General features: G+C 47.7%; 2 protein-coding genes across 2 annotated transcripts in view; one reads left to right on the top strand and one right to left on the bottom strand.

Moving 5' to 3' along the window:
- Window positions 1–986, top strand: part of LOC135813410 (uncharacterized) — a 14,545-nt gene extending 13,559 nt beyond the window's left edge. The window contains exon 5 of the mRNA XM_065326507.1: window positions 1–986. This exon is cut by the window's left edge and continues 130 nt beyond it. The gene's annotated coding sequence lies outside the window, so the exon portion shown is untranslated.
- A 628-nt stretch (window positions 987–1,614) lies between these two features.
- Window positions 1,615–16,477, bottom strand: LOC135813364 (fatty acid hydroxylase domain-containing protein 2-like). Its single transcript, XM_065326467.1, has 5 exons — window positions 16,232–16,477; window positions 13,671–13,795; window positions 11,594–11,799; window positions 4,133–4,405; window positions 1,615–2,508 (listed from the first exon to the last, which is right to left on the bottom strand). Exons 1-5 carry the CDS (start codon window positions 16,359–16,361, stop codon window positions 2,352–2,354), a joined length of 891 nt encoding a protein of 296 aa, XP_065182539.1. The 5' UTR covers window positions 16,362–16,477; the 3' UTR covers window positions 1,615–2,351.
- Between the last annotated feature and the right edge of the window lie 4,577 nt (window positions 16,478–21,054).

Below are 21,054 nucleotides of genomic sequence, written 5' to 3'. Positions count from 1 at the left end.
TGTCATTGATCACAACACTGTGACATCACTTGTATAGACATGATGTATACAGATTGTCTATGACACACACAGTGTTGTGTTAGTATGTAGATATAATGATCAACTGAACTACATGTACTGTCTAGTCCAGTCTACTGTGGTATCAGTTTTACTGAATGTGTTCATGTCTACTCTCACCTACTGTTTTTACACTAGTCACTGTACAGAATAGTTACCGCTATGTCAGTTAAACCTGGAAAACTCTACTCTACAAATGTTTATACTGCAATGTATATTGCCATAGCAGTGTCAGCCATACCCTGTACATACAAGTTCATGCTACTATCTTTGAGATACACATCATATTTTACTCCAGTATTGAAATCTAGCAGCACTGCTAACATTCATGTGACAAGCAAGAAATACCCGTTGTGTGCTATCATGCCAAGTCATAAAATCATCATGAATGTAGCCATGGCTCGACCCGAGCACACAGACTTCAGCCCTTCCACGTTTCCAATTGTGGCCGGCTTTTCAGTAGACCACAGGACCTATCCAGCCTGAACATGGCAATGTGTCCCAGGTTCAATGTGTTTGTGTGTACGTGCGTGCGCACATGCACACGTGTTTGTGTGCGTGTGTTTGTGTATGTATGTGTGTGGGGGGGGGGGCATGGATGTGCATGCACGTGTGTGTGTGTGTTTGTTATGTGTGTATATACATACTCAAGGGTACACCATGCCAAACTAGAGTGTGCCCATTCATCCCAAGCTCATGACCGGGATCCTACCTCTGCCAGTATTTTGCATTATGTTACTGTTATAGACTGCATTTACATGCCGTCGCTGCATTCTTCTCTCTCGCTGCTTCTTCGTACGACATTATCTCCATTCGCGCATGTCTACGGTATTCTCTCATCATGGCTGCTGGCCCTTACCTGGTTGCTCTGGGCATGCTCGGGCCATTCTCTTGTTTACCTTCGTAATGATAACTACCAACCATAATTACTCCTCGTGTTGCTTATGACTGTCGTGTGCCACAAGCATGCAGTCACTAAGTGTAAGTTGCAACAGTTACCATCAGTAATATGCACTGCAGTCTGCAATGTTGTAATGATCAAATTTACCATGGTTAAGATCTACAATGTACTGTTGTGAACATTGAAATCAGATGGGATGACCGGGACCGGCACCCTTACTTCTGTTTGCATGTACACACACTATAGTTTATGTACACACTGTAAAAATGGATCAGCAGTGCTAACGACTGCAAGGTCAGTGCCCAGTGGCCGCTTGACTCTTCAACGGATTTCATAGTCCACGACAGCACATTGAAGTGTAGATAAATGGAGGTGGCAAAAGTCACGGACCCTTATTCTGTGGAAATACCCCTAGAGATCACTGGCCGTGCTCATGGGCAGTCACAAGAGTATGGTAACGTCCGCTTGGGGGGGGGGGGGGTATCTGAGCCCTCTGGATTTGGATGAGCAGATACTAGTGTAGTTTGGATTTGCCACGAGCGCAGTGGCACACAGTGTTCAAGGGGGGGGGGGGGTGGTGCCAACAGCAAGTTGCAGTGTCAACATGCCGGTATCGTACAGGCACGCCTAGACTGCATGTGATTTCAGGCTTCATATTTCAACACTTTGTATGAAGTAAGCGTAGTACTTCAAGTATAAAGTACCTTGAATAGTGACACAATTAAGTACCGGTAGTCGGGTACAGAAAACAGAGTGACTTGGGAGCAAGTAGTACTGATGTCATAGCAGGACAGCTGGAAAGTAGTAGTGATGTCATAGCAGTATAGCTGGAAAGTAGTACTGATGAGTGATGACATAGCCAATGCCCTGCTTGTAACTTTATAATAATCATAATACCGGTACTGTCTCTCTCCATGCTTCCAGGATGGTGGAAAGGGCGGAAATTGAAATGGAAAACAAATTGTGAACGGCCCTAGGTGAGAAAGAGAACATAACTTCTTGGTGATGGCCGTCGGAAACAATGCACATTGGCTATGAGAGTTGTCACTGATAGGACTGGAAGATTGAACAATGCAATGTCGTTATTTAACCACCCATGATAGAACACAGATTGGGCCGAGCTAGGACACTAGTGAATTTGCCACAAAAAAAACCCATAGCTATGTGAATAAAAATAATAATATCAAAGGCATGCCTGAAGTAGTCACGGTAGCTAAGTGGAATTTGCCATGTGACTAGCATTGATGGTGGGTATGCTACAATACACATACATGTAGAGTAGTGACAATACTAGCATTGAAACTGGAGGATGGGACGGTCAAGGGTGGACTGTGAGGAGACTAGCAACAGCAGTGAGGGTGCACACACGCACATGCACTGCCGACTTGACCTTTTACTGGCATTTCTTTGGTTCGTCCGGAATCAGAACGTTGGCTGGGGTGGTGCCAAGTAGCATGGAATGGCGCTCGTACGACTTTGATTTACGGAAGCGACTGTCCGTGCCATACAGAAAATCAAAGATCCCCAGCATGCCAAAGTTCTGGTTGAACCTGCGTAGCAGCAGCCAACACAAAACAAAAAATAATATCAGTTTTTTTACGAGGTACACAAACTCACCGCCAGGCACATGAGGCTAGCATGGAGTCACCAGTGAGACGGTGCTGGTAGGCCGGGCCTGCCAGGCTCAACTGACCAGAGGTCTCGGCATCATCGAATGGCAGACTCAACAAACTGAGGGCATTGTAGTGCATTGGATCAGAATCAGACAATACCTATAGGAACATTCATGGTCAGAAGAGACAACAACCATGACACTGGTATGCAAGTGAACTGCTGGAAGCAGGGAGTATTTCTTTTTCTGTTGTTGGGGGGGGGGGGGCAGGGACTGAGGGAGTAATATTCTTCTCTGTGCACGTAGTTTTTTATACATGCAGCCAGAAGTGTTTTTTTTGGGGGGGGGGAGTATTTCCTTTTAGGGGTACAGTGGGGGGGGGGGGGGGGGGGCTCAAGTCAGATTGTTGCGTTCACCGCCTCCCATGTATGTGCAAGGTATTGGTACTGTCACGTCCCAGAATAAGACAACTGCTGCCTGATAGTCCTGTGATAGCAGGATCTACATAGTGAGCAGCTCTGTGCTGAGCTGTCACGCCCTTTTAGTACAACATGGTTTGGCCAGTGTCTTGTCCCACGTGCTTAGCATGTAGGTTGAGCGACACGCGCTTTCCCACGTAGGTGACATGCCTTCTTGGCATGACACGTTATGGGATCCAAGGCCGGAACCTGGTCAGGTAGGTTCTCGCGTTGTACGTTTCCTGGAAGTTCTTCACTTCCTGGAAATGTGACTCCAGGCTTTGTGCAAAACCACGTCACTACGACGTTCTACAGGTTTCCACGATGCCTCGGCGCTTCGTGCAAAGAGCCAAGACTAATATGACATTGTAAAACAAGAGCTAAGTGCAAGACAGGAGACGTGTGCAAGAACCAAACCGTCACCGCGCAAGAGGTCAGAGTATCACGCAAGCAAGACCAAGAATGCAGCAGAACTTACCATAAGAAGCCGCTGAACTATGGCACGTTGGGTGAGCGGGCTCCCCAACGTGACCCTCATATACTCACATTGTACTCTGACGTGGGTGAGCGGGCTCCCCACGTCCCAATTTGGTCTTTCTTCTCTCGGTGTCTTTCTTTCTCTTTCTTCTCGAATGATCACCGTACGTATATTCTGCATTTCTGCTGACTGGCTGCGCACATTCCGGTTTGACTTGTTCTGCTATTTCCTGGAATTACCTCGCCATGATCACGCCATTATATCTCTGAAGCACCCTATAAAAGAAGCTCTCATTCTCTCTTTTACTTCAGTTCTAGTCTAGTCTAGTCTAGTCTAGTCTAGCAGTCGAGACTCGGTCTCAGCTCTCTGTCTTCGTTTACTTTGAGCTCGGATTTGATACTACTCACAACGTAAAACTAACAGTCTTTGGATGTTGATCGTGTGGGGTTGAACTTGGACCAAGCCAGCTATATTGGTTGGCCCCTGGGTTGTGTTGGGCTTGTCGTGAGGCCACACGTCTATATTCAGTCGCCGCTCGTAGTGATTTCGGGGTCCGGTCACTGTGAGCCGGGGATGCGACAGTACAGCTACCAATCAATGCAGAATGCACACACTACACTACTAACTTTGCATGATGGTAGTCGTGGTACTCGTTGGACGGCATGAACGGCAGGTGGAAGCCGCAGTGTGCGACGGATACGGAGGCCAGCGAGATACAGGCCCACAGCAGCAGCAGCATACAGTGAGAGCCGAGCAGGAGGGGACCAGCCATTACCGGCAATATGTTGGCGATGACATGCTCGGCCGGGTGACAGTACAGCCCAGAAATGCTGATTGGTGCGGTCCACTCGTGGTGGACCTTGTGGATGTGTTTGTACCACAAGGGAATGTGAAGTGCCCTAGAGAAACACAAAGCAAAAGGGAGAGGAAGAGGGAGAGAAACAAAGAGAGAGAGAGAGAGAGAGAGAGAGAGAGAGAGAGAGAGAGAGAGAGAGAGAGAGAGAGAGAGAGAGAGAGAGAGAGAGAGAGAGAGAGAGAGAGAGAGAGAGAGAGAGAGAGAGAGAGAGAAGGAGAGGGGGGAGAGAGGATGGAGAGGAGAGGGAGAGGGAGAGAGAGAAGGAGAGGGAGAGGGAGAGAGAGAGAGAGAACGTAGAACGTCAAACGACAACGACTGTGCAGATAATATTCCAGCATCCGGAGGCTCATGGGAAAGAGAGAAGACGGCAGAAACACTCTCCAACCCCCGACCTGTTCTTTCGGGAGTGCCCGGGCTCGATATTAGGCCCTCTGTTATTCATTTTATAATATCAATGATTTGCCTAGTGATGTACCTGATACTTCCTTGTATGCTGATGACACTGCACTCATGAAATTCGAAGCCTCACTTCAGCAACTTCACCTATCTCTACAGCTGGACATAGAAAAGGTCGCGTCCTGGATGCGTCGCTGGCACCTATCCCCCAATCTCAACAAAACCAAGGCCCTTATCATCGGCTGTGCGTCGGCAGATAACATTGCATTGTATTTCCCAGGATCTCCCCAGCCTATTGAGATGGTGAGTGGTCACAAACACCTAGGAGTAGTGATTGATTCTGCTCTTTCGTGGTCAGAACATATGATTTCTGTGCGTTGTCGTACCAGCTCTGCTCTTGGAGCCTTGCTCTCTCATTTTTCCATCTCCCAAACAGTTGCAAGATGCTATTCTACCGATGCTATATTCTGCCTTTATTCCCGTAACTATGCAGAAGACGTTACTTCAGTAATAGTCCATTGGCCAAATCTCAGAAAGGGCCTCTTTCGGCGAAGGTGATGCACTGAAGCTCCAACTAAACGCCCTTTGGCACACTAGCTCATGAGACCCCATAGAATACGAATCCGATTGTTGGACGTTGCCAATCCAGTCCAGGATAGTCGAACTGGGTCGAATACCTTCTTCCGATTTTCGTAATTTCGTCCACCATTACATCTTTCTCATCGACTTTTTTTCGCTTGGCGAATGTTCTTGAGCCGCTGAGCAGAATCTACGCACGCTCGAACACTTGAAATGCCTGCATGTTGACGGTTCGCAAGATTCTAGCGAGCTTGGTGGAAATCTATTATTTATTTTGACATTTTTGGGGGAATCTGAATTAGAACGGTAGAAGCTCTTGTGGAGAAGACGGCGTGTCGCCGCTGTCGGATTGTCGCTACTGTGTTTCAGACGTATTTGCTTGAACGTGCTATTGAGGATGGACAGAAGATGAAGTGACGGCTTTCTTGAACACGGACGTTGTGTCTACATTGTAGCTGAAACATCTCATCTGGCGTCTAGAACGCAATTATTATGAGTTGTGAGTGCCAGCTGAGCTGAACACAAGCTGGACACCATTCGTCAGCTGGGAACTTGCATCGAAGCTCTTGATAGCCACGATAAGCATAATTATACAGAGGTAACCTTGTTTGACTCAATACGCATGCAGGTGTCCGTGATACCACTAGTGGCACTACAATGTAAATGGTGCAAAATTGATGCAACAGCGAATATGTACTTCGTACAATCACGAACAATTGTAAGGCAAGTGTTCATGCCTGTCATAGAAGAATTTCAGCCTGGAACGGTCTTGTTGTCATGGTCATAAATAATACAGGACTTGAGTTGGCTCTGGACATAAACACAATTGTGGTGAATATGGTCATTATTGCGAGAAAAATATTTAGCCACTGTATGTTAACACCTGATGCCGCACTACACGCAATATTTCATGTACATGTATGTGAGACTCAATTGCATCCACAAGGCCGTAGATGCATGTAAGCACACAATGCTGTACAGTATAAGTAGTAGTCGACATGTGGTGCCTTCCTGCTGCACATGCACATGCGGCAAGTTGGCAACGACACATGACCTATCTGCACCGCACAGCGTGAGCTTAGAAAGGAATATTGCACACATAGTGCTATTTGTGTTCCGATATCGTTAAGCCGGTATACATGTACTAGTATCCATGTACCTGGTCACTCGATAGGCGATGCCGACTGTACTAATCTTATCCATATTACCCGATAGGCTATAGCACACTGCGTCAGATCACTATGCAACAAAACAAGAGCTTTGGAGCGAATATACACTGAAGCAAAGTAGGTTTCAACGGTACAGCACTAGTCACGACGAGGGGAGTTACGAGGATAGTTAGGCCGTGACACATAGATGATGATTGTTAATGATTCATGCACGGTGGAAAATTACCACCAATGGCGATGATATTGCTTTCACAACAATGACATCAGTAGGAGCAGTGACACAACCTTACTGCTCCAAGTAGGATTTACAAGCGAGTGAAGGGAGAGCAGACTGGTCTAATAGCAGACCGGGTCTAAGCAAGGAAGTAATCGGCATCAGAGGTGAGCTTGCACACCAGAAAACAGATGATGATCACCAAACACAGAGAATTTGGCTATGTGTATGTTTGTGTCACTGTGTGTGCATGTGTGTTTGTGTGTATGCGCGCACATCTGTGTGTCAGAGAAAGGCAGACAGACAGATAGCATATGGTGGGAGGGATCAAGGTCTGACCTCAGAGTTAAATGCTGACGGTGTGGAATAGCAACAGTGCGAAATCGGGCAGGGTGGTTAATGGCCCACACTGGAGCCGAGTAGGAGCGCCAGTGGTTGAGGGCTAGCACAGGAGTAGCAGCAGCTCCAGCCTAGGAAGATCAGCTTCTGGATGAAAATCTCCCGGACACAGTAGGTACCAAGCTTCACTAGCAGATTGCCGGCAGGGGTGCACGGCGAGCACCCGTACGTCCCTCAAGCCAACAGAGCCGCAGTACTTGGACACGATCCAGGTGCTTACCCGCCAACAATGCTGAGAAGGCACTGGAGCCATGCAGGATCTTATGATCGAGCATGACCACAGACTTGAAATACAGGGTCCGGCGTTGAATACTGAGACAGCGACGTCTCCTCCACAGAACACCACTCAGCCCCACCATTGCATTATTTTCGCTTTTTCATGATTTTTACAATTGTGTTAGAGCACACAGCACTCGATGCAACATTTACCAGTGACTAAATAACTCCGCGTCTCCGACCATAACTGCAGCGTTCCCGTGAGCCTGTTGGATTTCCGTCAGCCTGTTGAGATTATCTTCATCTCGTCACATGTGAGCCTGTGTGTTTCATCCGTATTGTGGCACAATTACACAGACACGATTTCCAACTCAGGCCGGTTCCGTTGCTCGAAGGGTTGGCGGTAAGAATTGCTACGCCGTCTGTGGCTGCATGGGAACTTGGCGAGTCGTCGTCTTTCTCCATAAATCCTGATCGTCACGCGAACAACAGCCACTATTGCCTAAAAACTACGACACAACAGTATCAAGCTCGCCCCAGCAGAAGGACACGAATGACGAGCGCTAAGACGGAGAAAGAGAGACAGGGTTAGCGAGAGCTGACTAGTGCAGGTACGCTGTCATCTCCTGAGGTGGTGGGCGAAGCAGCGAAGTGAAACGAAGGAAGATAGAACTAACGTTACTTATTAGAAGGCATACGGAGGCACCAAAACCTATTGCCTGTCACATACTAAGTGCCATTTAGGGTTGACAGCTGTCAGCTGACAGCCTCAAAAATTTGAAAATCTGCTCAAAAAACTCTCGATCAGAACTCTGCGCACTCTCAAATGGAGCGCACAGTAAAAAACTCGGCGACGAAGAACGCTTTGTATCGACGCCCTGGACTGAATTCGGCACGTCCAACAAACGGAATAGTGTTCTCTGATATATTCTCTACGTGCTGGGTATGGTCGCGTTTAGTTGGAAGCTCAGTGCATCACCACTTTCGATTTTGAGACTTGGCCGATGGACTATAACGTCTGGCGCTAGCCAGGGTCCACACAGCTTTAATTTGGTATTTGTTTGTTTGTGTGTTTGTGTCACGCCTGGCGCTATCCCGTATCTGTCCCGTACCGTACCGTACCATCGAACACAGCTGGCCACAATATTCAAATAGGGCTTTCAAATGCAAGATCATAACGTGAACTGAGCAACTTGGAAGAATGAATATGAAAGCGAAGTTTATTGGGGAATGCATGTAGGGCGATAGCGCAGGTTCGAATCCCAGGTTATGCCTAAAAAATTGGAGAATTGAAACATCCCTATGCTTTTTTTTGCCTAGGTCATCAAGGTGGTAGACGGTGTCGTATTACCCTCGACCGTATCTGTCCCGTCCCGTACCATCAAAGACGGCTGGCCAGAAACAGCTGGCCACGATATTCAAATAGGGCTTTCAAATGCAAGATCATAACGTGAAGCAACTTGGAAGAATTAGTATGTATGCGAAGTGTATCGGGTGATGCATGCAGGGCGATAGTGCGGGTTCGAATCCCAGGTTATGTCTGAAAAAAAATAGGAGAAATGAAAAATTTCACATTATTTTATGCTTTTTTTGCCTAGGTCATCAAGGCAAAAACGCATAGCGGCGTAGGGCCCTGAGCTTCCAAGCTCTCTCGTTTGATTACGCTGACATAGCATGGTGTGGTCTTAGTGCAGCTGCTGTTTCCAAGCTTGAAATTCACCATAGAAAAATAATTAAACGGCTATTTGGAAAATCCCTCTCATGCATACCAGTAAGCATATTATACTGTCTCGTAGCCTCCTCTCCACTTGCTGATAGACGCCAAGCACACCTGTGTGCACTCGTTCAGAAAATTATTTATCTTAAAAGCAAATCCCCAGGCACTTCAAGAAATATGATTGGTTCCAGCGAGAGAGAAATACAAGACACCAGGTATCATTACCTTCCCCTCAATTGTCCCTAATGATCAAATCACCTGTCTTTATGGCTTACACATTTTGCCTCAAACTCTCTTATAATATCCGCTGTTCACAGTCTCTCTCAGCTTTTAAGGATGCATTTCAGCTAAAATAGTACTGTATTGTGCTACCTGCTGTTGACACATGGTGTCACCTCCCTTCCCTTCCTTCTATTTTTAATGCTATTTTCCGTGGTTGGATTCACCCTCCCTTTCTTGTATTGGCTATGTACTATTATGTGCCATGAAGCGGAGACGATAAATTTAAATAAATAAATATCCGAGTAGTTGTATGCTGGCTGACCTGAAGCCCATGTACTCACAGCAATACGGGAACTACAGACTGTCAACACCTCAACAAATGGCGTTCAATACGCAATTCCACAATACAGGACAGGCGGAAACAGTCACGGTGTGATTGGTCCGGCCATACCTTGGGGTGTCATCGTTTGGCGAATCTGGATTGAGTGCGAGCAGGCGGTGTGGTCCGAGCAACGCTGGCCCAATCGAACAAAACAAGGGTGTAGTACGCAAAATGTACGCATATCGTACAAAGATTCTGTGAAAGCTGTCCAAAAACGGCAAAGTCCATTTCCACTCCAGCCACTCCCGGTGTTTTTTGGGGCCGGTGTGGTCGGATTCCACTCCAAGTACACCTGTCATGACCCGGACTCGACTCGTCGTGAAAGCGACCACGCAATGAGATTCAGCAGCCAAAAGCTGGGCTCCGAAATATTCTAGAGTTCTGTAAGAACCATGATTAGTCCTGCGAAGGATTTGGCACTTTCGTTAGTTGAGCAATCATGGCTTACAACTCGTGGCCTCGAGTCACAAGTGTTGTCGTACGGCGGCTACACCTTCAGTACAAGTCGTCAGCATTGTACTCACTACACTGTTGAGCTTGAGGGGACCCTGCTTAGTCCTGCAAGGGAGCTGATACCTTTGTTAGTTGAGCAAGCAAGGCCCCTCTTCTCGCGTCATACGACGTAAAGGGTCCTGCAAGTGCTTCGCGCACTGCGGACTCCGTTATCCCTTTTTTGGGAGAGGTCGCGGCTTGGCCGAGAACCGCCCTACGGGGTAATGAGAGGGAAGAGCCTACGGGGCAGAAGATGAAGGGTGACCCAATCAAGACAGCGTACAAAGGCGGCGCGCTCTAGCTGCAGCAACATCCGACAGCGTACTCCAGGCTCCGTCGCACGATCGACGTACGAATAACCTCGGAGATCACTCATATTTGTAACACTATCATGTAATGTGGGTGAGCGAGCTCCCCGAAGCTATACTAAATATTTCCTACTAATTATTATATCGCAATTATACTATAACAAAATCACATAAAAGCCGCCTTCTTCCAACGAATAAAAGTAGAGAGGTTAAGTTGCACGTTTTTTGCACTTTTTCAAAACGCGGTGCAAATCTCTCGTTACGTGCAATTTTTAGAGGTTAAGTTACACGTGCGACGTGACGTGAAATTTTGCCTGGCAGGATTCGGGTTTAGTTCGCACAAATATCAAAATTTCCAACAAACTCGATACAACTCGATAAAATTCCGGAAACTGACACAAATTCGATCGGGGTAACCAAGCGAAACTTCCAAAAACCCACGTCATGAACTTACGTGCGGGACAGTCAACTCACGTAAAACACGTCAAATTTTACGTGAGTTTTTTTACTTTTTGACGTAAAAGTGCACGGACGTAAGAATTTTACGTGAAACTTAACCTCTCTAGTATCTTTGGTCGCTCCCCTTCAACCTTCGACTACCTTGTGTGAGCCGGAAAACAGGTGAGCTACTTATCTGCTTGAGTCAACTATATTGGTTGACGACCTGGTGCCACTAGATGGATCACCGGCCATGACACACCTACTCCGGATTCGATCGGATTCGACCAAACGATCACGCTCACTCGGAGCACACTTGCTCGGGATTCGCCCAATCGATCATACCCCTAGTCTTTCATACAGTTTGTGTATGACATGGCAGAGGCACAGAACCTCCTCGGCAGTACTTGTGAACATGCGCTGGTGGCCAAGCAGTTAGTCCGGGCATGGCTTGACCAGCCACCCCCTAGCAGTGTTGCCATCCCGGCTGGTGTTAGGACTACTCATGCCCACAGTAATGGCACACCGCTGAGATATAGAAGACGGTCAAGACTAAAATACACACGTAAACAGACATGTTATCTCACCGGTGCAAGCATTGTTCGATCATGCGGGCTCGACAAAGTCATGACATGAACCCCACCTTATTTTCCTGTGAACACGCAAGGCAACTTCACCTCACTGCTGATCTCTCCTTACCGGTGCGAATAGAAGAAAATCACCTCAAAGATAAACATAGAGATTGCCAGCTCCACCAAGCACCACTGGAAGGATGGCAGGGTCTCGGCTAATAATCCGCCGCGCTTTTGGAAGATCCAGTAGAGTGCAAGTTGGCTGCTATAACCCACAGCCAACTGGTTTAAGAGGACAACCTTCAAACACTTCTTGAACGTCTGCCATTCCACCTGTATGGAATCACACACACAAAGACCGAGGATTAATAGAAGTTGAGCTAACAGGGTCCGACCTTGGACTACTGGTTTCAAATGCCACATACAGTTCAGGCCAGCAAAGTGCGACCACTGGCGCTCTTTCTCTGCCAGGCTCAAGCGGGCCTTAACAGCCGTTCGTAGCACCCTCGCTTCTCAGCCGTTCGTAGCGCCTTCGCTGCTGCTCAGTTCGTTAGCAAGTGATCAAATGTCCCTAGTCAGCACTAGCACTGGACATGAATCCAAAAATAACTAACATATTTGCCATTAAATAATCTACGTGGAGATAATAATTTTAATATAGCTACGAATAGTGTTAGGTACCTCCTCCCGTGCCTTTACTCACATTTTGTCTCCTTTTGTTCCGTTGGCCTGGGTAGCTACTTGCGCGCCCATAATTGCCATAGCTACCCAGGCCCTTTATCTTGCCGTTCAGACTTGATCTCTTTCTCTCTTCAATAAGCTCTCTTCAATAATCACCATGTAGTCGTTTCGTTCGTCCTGGTCTTAGTCATCCCGTCTCTAATAAATGCCGTTCCACCAACCTACCTGTTCCTGTTGTCAGTTGTCCTTTTTCGTATTCAACAACAGGATGAAGGCCGCAGACATTACGCAACTACGTTACTTGTTTGACATGTGCGCGTTATGTCCAACAGTTGAAAGTCCTTGAGGCAGTTTGTATACGTATTCATAAGCCTGTTTTGTGTAAGCAAAAAGAGCACGTTGTTGCACTGAAGTTGTATTCGTAGGTTGACACTTCGTTCAGTGCCTTCTCACCTTTGGTTACATAATCTTGTTACCTTTTTTCGTTTCCTCTAGTGGTGTTATTGCACTTGTATCTTGATGTTATTTCTAACACCTTTCTATTTACAGTACTTAACTTCAGTTTCTTTGGTTGTATCCTTAGTTCCGTATTTTTTCCCACTGATGATAGGAACAAGAAAATCGATTCTGGGTTTTCAATAATATTTTTGTTATAAAATACACAGCAATACATGTCAAACAAGTCACGTAGTTGCGTGATGTCTGCGGCCTTCATCCTATTCATAGCTATATATTTGCCATTACATGTATTACCAAGAGTACATAACCCCCAAGAGTGTGCAACTCCAGCTATGGGGTCTGCGACGGCAGAACTTCACATAATGTGATGAACCCGTCACATTATGTGCACTCTGTGCATGATTGATACAGGGTTGTACGCAACCCAGCTTTGGGTGCAACTCTCTTGTGGTCACTTTGCACTGTTTTCCGGTGTAACCTTTTTGAACCATGTCACGTGATGTGAAGTTCTGCCGTCGCAGCACTGCATAGAGGTTGTGCAGGCAGTTAAGTTGCACACTCTTGGGGGTTATATTGTACTCTTGGTGTTACACATTACGAAATCAAGCGGCGAAGGCGGGCTTTCCACGCAAAAGCAGCATGCGCAAACACCAACAGAAAGTACCCGTGACATACACGTAAGAATGTCCTACAGTACCAACATGCACGCATGCACATGCACACACGCACATGTACACACGCACATGCACACGCACACACATGCACACACACACACACACACACACACACACACATACACACACACACACACACACACACACACACACACACATGCACATACACACATGTGCGTGCTCATACACACATGCACATACACACATGTGCGCGCTCATACACACACGCACACACACACGCACACACACACGCACACACGTACGCACATGCGCGCGCTCATACACACACGCACACACACACACACACACACACACACACACACACACACACTGTCACTACCGGGCGGCACACCGAAAAGAACGTCTGGCGCATAGAATAGCATAACTGACCACAGCTGGCTTCTTTTTAGGCTGGATACGATATTGCAAGATGCTCGAAGGGGTTCCAGTCAGCTCCACGAAGATGAAGAATGCATTGAACAACCAGTAGAAGGCGACCATGGAACTCCATAGAACTGCAACACACACCCGATAGCACCAAACACAGTCACCATTACTTGCACAATGGTTTTTAAAACAGATCCAATACCACAACGGTTACACAACCATTTTCACATTCACTGCATAAGCCCATACTGCTCATGTGTAAATTACGCTGTGTGTAGCCGCGAGCTGCTACATTCCCACGCTACTCGTGATCAGTATTATTCTAGCTATATAACTGGTTGTTTTAGTGATCCTTACCATGTGACGATGTTCCACTTGTGATAGTCACGAGAAAACGTCCAAGTCTAATTACTAAGTACTTGAGCAGGTATTGAGCAGGTATTGAGCAGGTATACCTTCTTTTTTTGCCTGGACTGACTAATTGATGTCATAACACTGTTCCCGCTTTTGCCAGTAGGACTGAGCTCAGCTGAACCATACTGGAAGAGATATCTCAGTACCGGCTGCATCAGTCAGAAAGCGACCGAGAAAAAGCTGTCATGCTGAATCGACTAGAACCGCCGTCATAAAACTAGCCACCATACAGGGAAATACATTCTTTGTCTAGATTTATTTGTCCGTGCACCCCGACCTTCATCACACACAACAGCATGCGGGGTGTGCAGGCTTACTGCACAAGAAGAATCGACGCTGAATCGACTAGAACCGCCGTCATAAAACTAGCCACCATACAGGGAAATACATTTCAAAGTAAAGTCCTCCTCTACACCATGGTTAGGAGAGTGTAACTGGCTGCAGTACAGTTCAGTATAAAGTACACTACTCCAGACCTGCCAAAGGTCATTTTTCTCTTAGGGCCTTCAAAAAGGGTGTTATTGCACTGTCATGTTAATTTATGGTGAAAAGGGAGAAGGACAAAATGTTATTATGTTATCACGTTTATTTATTTTTGATACATGTATCATTGGGTCAGAATGGGAATATGCCCGCAACGTTATAGCCAGAACAAAAGTGATGGGGGGGAGGGGGGATCATTATAGGACCCAACATTTTGTGGTTTCACCGCCATTTTGTGTCGTCATTTTGGCCGCTGCTTTCACCAACACCAGTAAGCAACCGACCATTCCATGTATTTATTCACCGGCCACTGGAACCCGCCATTGATAATCATTATGGTTGTCAGAGGTAAGTGATGACTATGATACAATGACTCATACAATGACTCATACAATGACTCATACAATGACTCATGCAATGACTCATACAATGACTCATACAATGACTCATACAATGACTCATACAATGACTCATGCAATGACTCATGCAATGACTCATACAGTGACTCATGCAATGACTCATGCAATGACTCATGCAATGACTCATACAGTGACTCATGCAATGACTCATGCAATGACTCATGCAATGACTCATACAGTGACTCATGCAATGACTCATGCAATGACTCATGCAATGACTCATACAATGCTGTGCTACTACCGTAAAGTACCACCAGAGCGCCCCACCATCTCATCCTTTCGTGGTCGTATTGTGGAGGTGGTCTGCTGTCTGTAGGTCATACGATATGAACCTTGTACACATATAGCACGTTTTGCAGTCAATCCGTACCTTCGAGCGGACACAAGGTCCACACAAAAACCTGCCAAGTGTGACCTTAGTACACTAAGCTTCTTACATCGTACAAACTTCGTTGCACTCTGCCATACGATTTTCCTTTCTCTGGCTGTAAAATCAAGGTGGGGCGCTCTCGCGAGACGGGGCGCTCTGGCGGTACTTTACGGTACATGTACAGTGAAGCCTCGTTAAGAAGAACACTGATAAAACAAACTTTCGCTTTAAAAGAAGAACTAGTATTTGTAACTCTATTGGATAAATCACGGTGTATTCACTGGGTATAAGACAGTGTCTGCTCCAGCGCCGGGTGAGCCGGGTAATCCACCCGGTTGGGCGGCGCTTGGACCCGGTTGAAAATATAGTACCGGGTCACCTGTGACCCGGTTGGTACTTTACACTTTCGAACTTTGCAAGGACTGACGACATGGCTTGTATGTGTCAGATACTTCTTCTTCTTTCGTAATTTTCTAATTCCTGTCCTCTCTTTTCTAAATGCGGCTTATCCATTTGCCTTTATATCATTGGGCATGTGTACCCGGTTCGACCCGGTTGAAATGGTTGCGCCAGTTACACGTGTACCGGCTGTCCTACAATCCTAGAGCAGACACTGATAAGATAAGGATAAGAAGAACTCCCGTTATTGCGAACAAATCCCGTCGGTCCCTTGGTGTTCGTCCTAAAGAGGTTTGACTATATATGTATGTGATGTGTCCTCATCATGCATATAAGAAGGTGGGGTGCTCGCTCTCTGAAGTGAAGGGTGGTGCATTCATTTTGAAAGGGGGCGGTCCAAAAGTGAAGGAGGGCGCAGCGCCCCGCTATGTCGCTTTGGCGAGCACCCTGGCCCGTCGTGTTCTTAAAAACCCACTCACGGCTAGATAGAAGGAACTCGTTGCCTCCCGCCACATCGTGATAGAGCTGGTTCCATCTGTGCTGCCAGAACTGACTCGATGCATCCCAGAGTTCTGTCAGGTGCCTGCGGAAAACAGACACAAAACACATGGTACGCGGTGCATGATAAGACAACGGACTCCATCAAAGTGTCATGATCACAGAGCCCCTGGGTGAGCTGCAAACATCAGTGTTTCGATTTCCATGTTTCATGATACCGGGATAGTCTACTGTGAGACCAGAACTAGTGGAGGGTAACAGACAGGGGGCTGGGGGGGGGGGGGGAGGGGGGGGGGGTACACAAACGAAGGCAGACAGAAAGGACTAGTAGGAGTTCGTAGGGGGAGCCTACACAGAGACTAATAAAGCAGACTTCTAAAGTACTAGCTCGTTCTCCTGCTTTTTCTTGCTTTCATATAAAAACACTATAGACTCCGGTGTTTTCTTCTCTGCCTGACCCGCATTAGCAATGTTGATACGGAGACCCTTGGTTGGTTTAGCTGCTTCTGCCCCGCCTCCACTGCTTCGCCTGCCATCGCTGTGTGCCTCCCTGTGATTTCCAGCGGGAGCTGGCGTTTGCACCATGATGGTTTCTCGTGACGTCTTGTGTCCTACTACAACCGCGAACCTTTAATTATCACATTGGAGAGTACGTGTTAGAGCTAGGTGTCAGATCCCTGAGCGTCTCCTGAGCAGTCTGCTGGATAAGGGCCTAGGGTGCAGTCACGCTGCACCCCCTCCCCCAAAAGTAAGGGGCGCTCGTTTTCGATCTCCAAGTACGTGGCGGTAGACACCTTTCAAGTCAGTAGATCATGCCGGTTCTTTTCTACCGTGAACGATTAGTAGCGGTAGATTCTACTTTTCTCTCACGACATATCGACGCGACACGGGAAATGAGTGCTATCACGACACAGACCACCAAAACTAGGCTAGCCCCACTATCGCCATCACCAAAACTTGAAGATGACGCTCGCCCATAGCATTATTATGCGGGAGAGAAATGAGTTGAAATAATTTAAAAAAAAACCAGAATACCGGTACCTGATCATTACGGACTAACTCAGCTAGCAACAGGTGCTTACCGATGCAGAGAATTCTGAATGGCAGCCCAGTGATAAAGAGACTGGAGGTCCCGAAGACGACCACCGTGCCGCTGTCAAGACTGACATGATCTCCCTAACCGAACTGATGCTCATGCCGCGCTGTTCTCCAAATCGCTCTCCCACCGACACACCGAGCAAGAAGCCGAAACGGCCAAAGCCCAATGATTGCGGAAAGCCAACCATGTACCACAGAGACAGCAATCAAAATCTCGACGCTCCAAAGCGGTCTCGCTGCCTAAAAACCCAGCCGCTGTTTCTACTTCGAGTGTGCTACTTTGCAGCCAGTCCGATCGTGAATTTCTGTCAGACCGTCGACGATGCATTGCAACAGAGGAAAGGAGTTTTTTTAGTTTGTCAGCACGTCGCGTCGCCGACTATGCCGGACGTAGATCTACGTGTCGGCCTGTCCGTTCACACACGTGCACACCTGCTGAGCGGAAATGAGATTTTCGAGTGTACGAGAGTCTAGAGTAGACATCGGACCGACTCCATACCGAAAGAAGGACTTTTTTTAAATTGTTGTTCATCCTCGGCCCCTCAGGCCTCAGCCTCAGGCTTTTAGAATGATTGCTTTCATGGTTGTAACCTCATCGGCTCAACGCTGTCCCCGAACGAAACCTGCAAGCCGTCAAAGTTGTGCAAGAGACCAATGATGGCCTTTCAGCTCCACAACTAACTAACTCCAAGGGAAATGTCGGAGTGGGTGGGACATACAATCATGTACATGTACAATCAGTCACACACACACAACAGAGGCGAACGGAGCATTAAGGGCGCGTTCGAATTGTCACTCTTGGACTTTTCGAGGAGTTTCGTTTTTCTGAAGAGGTGGCCTTCTTGGCCTCTTCAGAAAACCAAGCTCATCGAAACTCCACAACCTCATCCGATGGGAGAGGTGGATTGGTTCCGAAGAGTTTGGAATAGCTACGTCACGTAGGACGTGGAGATGGTCGATCTGATCGGATGTCATCATCGCCATGACCATTCCACTGAAAAACTCTAAAATGATAGAAACCGTTCTAATGCCGTAATGGGACACTCAACTAATCTCTTTTAAAAATTTGTTCGAACAGTTGATGGAGACAATTCGAACGCTCCCTAAAACTATCGAATCCTCGACCAGCAGGCCTGGCACAGTACAGCTACTGGTAGCAGTGGCAGTGCATGCTACCCATGCACAGTACAGCTACTGGTAGCAGTGGCAGTGCATGCTACCCATGCACAGTACAGCTACTGGTAGCAGTGGCAGTGCATGCTACCCATGCACAGTACAGCTACTGGTAGCAGTGACAGTGCACGCTGCCCATGCACAGTACAGCTACTGGTAGCAGTGGCAGTGCATGCTGCCCATGCACAGTACAGCTACTGATAGCAGTGGCAGTGCATGCTACCCATGCACAGTACAGCTACTGGTAGCAGTGGCAGTGCATGCTGCCCATGCACAGTACAGCTACCAGTAGCAGTGGCAGTGCATGCTGTCCATGCACAGTACAGCTACTGGTAGCAGTGGCAGTGCATGCTATCCATGCACAGTACAGCTACCGGTGGCAGTGGCAGTGTATGCTACCCATGCACAGTACAGCTACTGGTAGCAGTGGCAGTGCATGCTACCCATGCACAGTACAGCTACTGGTAGCAGTGGCAGTGCATGCTGTCCATGCACAGTACAGCTACCGGTAGCAGTGGCAGTGCATGCTACCCATGCACAGTACAGCTACCGGTAGCAGTGGCAGTGCATGCTACCCATGCACAGTACAGCTACTGGTAGCAGTGGCAGTGTATGCTGCCCATGCACAGTACAGCTACCGGTAGCAGTGGCAGTGCATGCTACCCATGCACAGTACAGCTACTGGTAGCAGTGGCAGTGCATGCTGCCCATGCACAGTACAGCTCAAGTCAGATTTTTGCGTTCACCGCCTCCCATGTATGTGCAAGGTATTAGTACAGCTACCAATCAATGCAGAATGCACACACTACACTACTAACTTTGCATGATGGTAGTCGTCGTACTCGTTGGGCGGCATGAACGGCAGGTGGAAGCCGCAGTGTTCGACGGACACGGTCGGAGGCCAGCGAGATGCAGGCCCACAAGAGCAGCAGCATACAGTGAGAGCCGAGCAGGACGGGACCAGCCAATACCGGCAATATGTTGGAGAGGAAATGCTCGACCGGGTGACAGTACAGACTAGAGATGCTGATCGGCGCGGTCCACTCATGGTGAAACTTGTGGTTGTGTTTATACCACAAGGGAATGTGAAGTGCCCTAGACAAACGCAAAGCAAAAAGGGAGAGAGAGAGAGAGAGAGAGAGAGAGATAGAGGGAGAGAGGGTGAGAATGTGTGTGTGTGTGTGTGTGAGAGAGAGAGAGAGAGAGAGAGAGAGAGAGAGAGCGGCTTTCCTACTTCAGATTTTATTTCCGTGAGCGGCAACCCTGAAATACTGAAAAATTCGAATGTGAAATGCAACCCCCACCAAATTCTTGCAGGGATAGCATTCTTCTCACAATGTAGCGGACATTATGCGTGGACTGTTAGGCACGAAACGGATTTTGCAACCAACACAGGCCATTTTGTAGTCCACAATCACCATCACTGCATCAATCACATTCCACGGCCACCCTCCAAACTTTCTCCGGAAATTTAACCCTTTCCCACATTCTCCTTCCGTGTTTGTGAAGATAACCTGACTCAACTACATGTAGATGTGTAGATGTAAAAGTTCCGTGCTTATTTAGACAGTCACACCACTCACTGCATGAATCAACCGTACACGCTGCCCCTTCTCTGTTCTGGACCAGGCCATTCAGTGGTGACAACAATCATGTCTTCTAGCTTGGCATTGGCCACCTGTCCGTGCTTCCATCATCATTATCATCACTCATAGCTGGAACGATTCAGGATACGGAGCGATGATGAGCTCGTCAGGCAAGCTGGCCTTGATGATGCTGTCTTTGTACGGCTGCCGGGTTAGGTTGGAGGATGTTTGGGGATGTCCAGTTATGGGTATGGGGCTTTTGGGGGGCGCTGAAGTCAACGGCGCTGTTTTGGGTCGCGCTCATGTGGGGGCATACCAGGTTGGAGATATCGGCCGTTCCCTTCACCAACACCGTCGTTACCAGTTCATTGTTGTGAGCCTCTACTCGTAACGAACACTGTTCTGGCCAGTCACTCACAGAGTCACACTCACACTATCCCGGTATGTTCCAGTGCGCACGGCACAGATGTGATGACTTTGTTGCCAGCCATCAGTCTGCCACCCATCTCCGCCATCACCGGTGCCATCATCATCGGTAGGTCAGCCAATTGCAAACCTACCTCCAGTTGACCAAGGCGGCCATAGCAGAAAGCCTCGGAGTGGATGTTGAACATCCACACACGTCTGGATTCGTTTGAATGGGTTTTCCAAGTTGCCAATCGGTGCTTGGTTTGGCTCACCCCCAGCCAGCCAATGTACTTCGGACTTCGTCGGGTCATGACCTGTACTTGCATCCACGATCATCCGAAACTCGCCACCACCAACGACCGCAACAGCCTCCTTCACCGGTTGCTCGGTGAAAATGGGCGACACTGAAGCAAAAGCGAGAAAAGCGATCACAACTACCAGTAGATCTACCAGGGAGTCGTCAAATAAGTAATTGACGACTCCCTGACAACTAGTGCACGTACTTGTGCCAAGTACCATTGCCATGCCGACCCTCCACC

The sequence above is a fragment of the Sycon ciliatum genome, chromosome 1 (assembly GCF_964019385.1).
Source record: "Sycon ciliatum chromosome 1, ocSycCili1.1, whole genome shotgun sequence".
Classification (NCBI taxonomy): domain Eukaryota; kingdom Metazoa; phylum Porifera; class Calcarea; order Leucosolenida; family Sycettidae; genus Sycon; species Sycon ciliatum.
Note: the sequence above shows the minus strand (reverse complement) of the source record. Positions and strands in the feature narration are given on the sequence as shown.

What these genes read in the sequence shown, in the direction of transcription:
- LOC135813364 (XM_065326467.1), bottom strand. Translation starts at nt 16,361, where the DNA reads ATGTGTTTTGTGTCTGTTTTCCGCAGGCACCTGACAGAACTCTGGGAT. An exon ending in CGAGTTCCTTCTATCTAGCC is followed by an intron (nt 13,796 to 16,231) that starts GTGAGTGGGTTT and finishes TGTGTGTTGCAG; the next exon opens with TTCTATGGAGTTCCATGGTC. An exon ending in ATTTTCTTCTATTCGCACCG is followed by an intron (nt 4,406 to 11,593) that starts GTAAGGAGAGAT and finishes GTGTTTCTCTAG; the next exon opens with GGCACTTCACATTCCCTTGT.